This window comes from Penaeus vannamei, chromosome 34, assembly GCF_042767895.1.
Source record: "Penaeus vannamei isolate JL-2024 chromosome 34, ASM4276789v1, whole genome shotgun sequence".
Lineage (NCBI taxonomy): Eukaryota > Metazoa > Arthropoda > Malacostraca > Decapoda > Penaeidae > Penaeus > Penaeus vannamei.
The window spans coordinates 27,097,514-27,100,013 of NC_091582.1; the positions used below are offsets into that span (position 1 = coordinate 27,097,514).

General features: G+C 38.7%; 1 protein-coding gene across 2 annotated transcripts in view; it reads right to left on the reverse strand.

Moving 5' to 3' along the window:
- Positions 1-2,500, reverse strand: part of LOC113825899 (transient receptor potential cation channel subfamily A member 1 homolog) — a 7,898-nt gene that overhangs the window by 2,269 nt on the left and 3,129 nt on the right. For both annotated transcript variants that reach the window (XM_027378758.2, XM_027378756.2), the window contains exons 5-7: positions 1,776-2,500; positions 1,357-1,595; positions 783-1,095 (exon numbers count right to left, since the gene is read on the reverse strand). The exon at positions 1,776-2,500 is cut by the window's right edge and continues 865 nt beyond it. In XM_027378758.2, coding sequence (XP_027234559.2) covers positions 783-1,095; positions 1,357-1,595; positions 1,776-2,500 — 1,277 coding nt within the window. The remainder of the gene's footprint in view (positions 1-782; positions 1,096-1,356; positions 1,596-1,775) is intronic.

The following is a 2,500-nucleotide window of genomic DNA, read 5'->3' on the forward strand; positions in this document are numbered from 1 at the left end:
GAGTATATGCTATACTCTGTTCTGTCTATTTATTTAGGTATCATTTTATTTCAACTACTCATATATATACAAGAAATACACTATGAAGAGGAAACTACATTTTTAACCTTTCATAAGATAATTCAAAGAATAACACCAAAATAATATTAAAAGATCAAATATAGGAAAAAAAGTAACTGATTACCAATTCCAGTTAATTATCCTTGGAGGCATTATCAGCCACACCTCTCCTTGGCTGCGGCAGCCAAGCTGTTCTCTAACCAAAAAGATACTCATACACACATGTCCATCCACACAACTCGTCTATACACTAAATTAACGAGTAAGAATTATGTGCTCGAATGAAAGATTTCCTTACTAGGCCTCATGTACGTCCATAGTGATAAGGATTAGCAGAGTTACTAGATGAGCCTACTGCTGACTCCAAATACCCTTTTATATGCCCTTCAATTAAGCTTTTCTCCCAGACCTTCATCTGTTATTCTGTAAGAATAAAGTGTTATATATGCTTAGTGCTCTCCACTATCTAGTCACTTATTCTCTGCTCAGTGGTAAAGTGCCAACTCTTGGCTTTGTCCTTAAGTTGTAGGCACCCAAGCAGTCTTCAGCATTTATCCATACACGAAAAAGTATTTACGACACTAAATCGGGAAATTATCATGTAAAGCTGACATACTAAACTTTCTAAACATGTGCAGAATATGGTCCAGATTTCACTCACACAAGTAAATTTCTTTATTGCCAGTGTTTGACAGTTCAATACCTGATATTTATGGACTTACATGGAAACAGAATTGAAGACTGTGAGCAAAACTGCCAACAGCAAAGCAAGAATGATAGATATGTAGTGTCCATATCTGACGTATGTGTTCCATTTGTAGTTGAGCCAATGGGTTACCACGGGATGGCTCACCAGGTCCTCTCGGTCATAGCGAAGCATCCAGGACAGCACATGGTCCATTTGCCATGCATGGTCCACCTTCCCCTCGAGGTACACGTCTGGCTTAAGCCGGCCATCATCACGGAGTACTTTCTGATATGCATCCTTTATTGGGGTCAAACTTTTGGGCGATTTAGAGGATTCATCTGAAGAATCTGAAAATTTACCATGAACACGTTTCGAAAAACAAAATGTTCAAATATATTGAATTTCAATAGACCAAAGAATGGTAAACCTATGTAAAAAATAAATAAATAAATAAATAAATAAATAGAATAAAAAAATAAATAAAGAAAGGAAACCTGATGAACAGTACCTAGGGCATCGACACTATTTCCTAGTATTATAATAATTAGAAATTCAAATACAGAAATCAGTAATGTTAATTAGTCACAAGTGATAACAGCAAGTCGTACCATATTGAATGTACACTTCGTCCAGATGGTGCAAAATGAATTTCTTCTTCTCTACAGTCGTGGACCCATCTAGACAATCTTGCTGCCAATCGTCCAGTGCTTTCTGAGCAAGAAGAGGCATCTTCTGCACCAAGAGCCTGAAGTTGTCATTCTGACTGTAGTGGGAATCGCCCGGAGTATGACGAGGGAGCAAGCACTCTTCGCCAAATTTGCTCTCAAGAATGGTTGACACCATATAGCTACAGATAAAACATAGTAATCACAAACAAATATCAGATATCATGGTTATATAATTGATAATAAACCGAAATCATGTCAGTTACAGGTGCAATACATTACCAGGACTTATGTCATATAGATATTTCACATGTCATTCAATAAATATAAATCTTTTGAAGGGAGATGATACTAGTCCATACTTGTTTTCTAACTCTATTTGCTCGTAAAGAATTGCTTGAATGTCTATGTCTATTTGACGGGGATATTTGCCGACCACATTCTCTGACAGGAGTAGAAAGGCGAAAATGTCTAGACACCGTTTGTCATATGCCATCTTGACAGCACTTGGAATGTTGGGACTCGAGTTCCAAATATCTGTAACAGGTACAACTAACTCCTTGCAGCACTCAAGGGATCTCCTTTCTACTGCATAATGTAAGGGAGATTTCTCTTCTGCATTTTTCCTGTTGACCAGACCAGGTTGTGACTGCATCATAACCCGGCAACATGCAGCTTTGCCATTCTTTGCAGCAAGATGAAGCGGTATGTTTTTTGAGTCTTTGACTTCTGCAACGAGTGAGGCTTTGCGACTTATAAGGGTTTGACAACATTTCACATGCCCTTCCTTGGCCGCCAAATGGAGTGGAGTTTCAAGATGTTGGTTCATTGAGTTGACTTTCACATATTTTGAAAGCAAGTCACAAATATCATGTAGCCCGTACTCAGCAGCAATGTGAAGGGCAGTACCATGACAGTCGCAGGTAACATTCCCATCTGCGCCGCTCCTAAATAGGATCTTGCACGCTTCCTCATTCCCATTTTTGATGGCGATGTGCAGTGCTGTGTGTCTATCAACATCCTGGGTATTTATGAATGAATCTAGGTTTTGAGTCTTCCAGGTCTCCCGTTTCAATAAGGTCTCTAA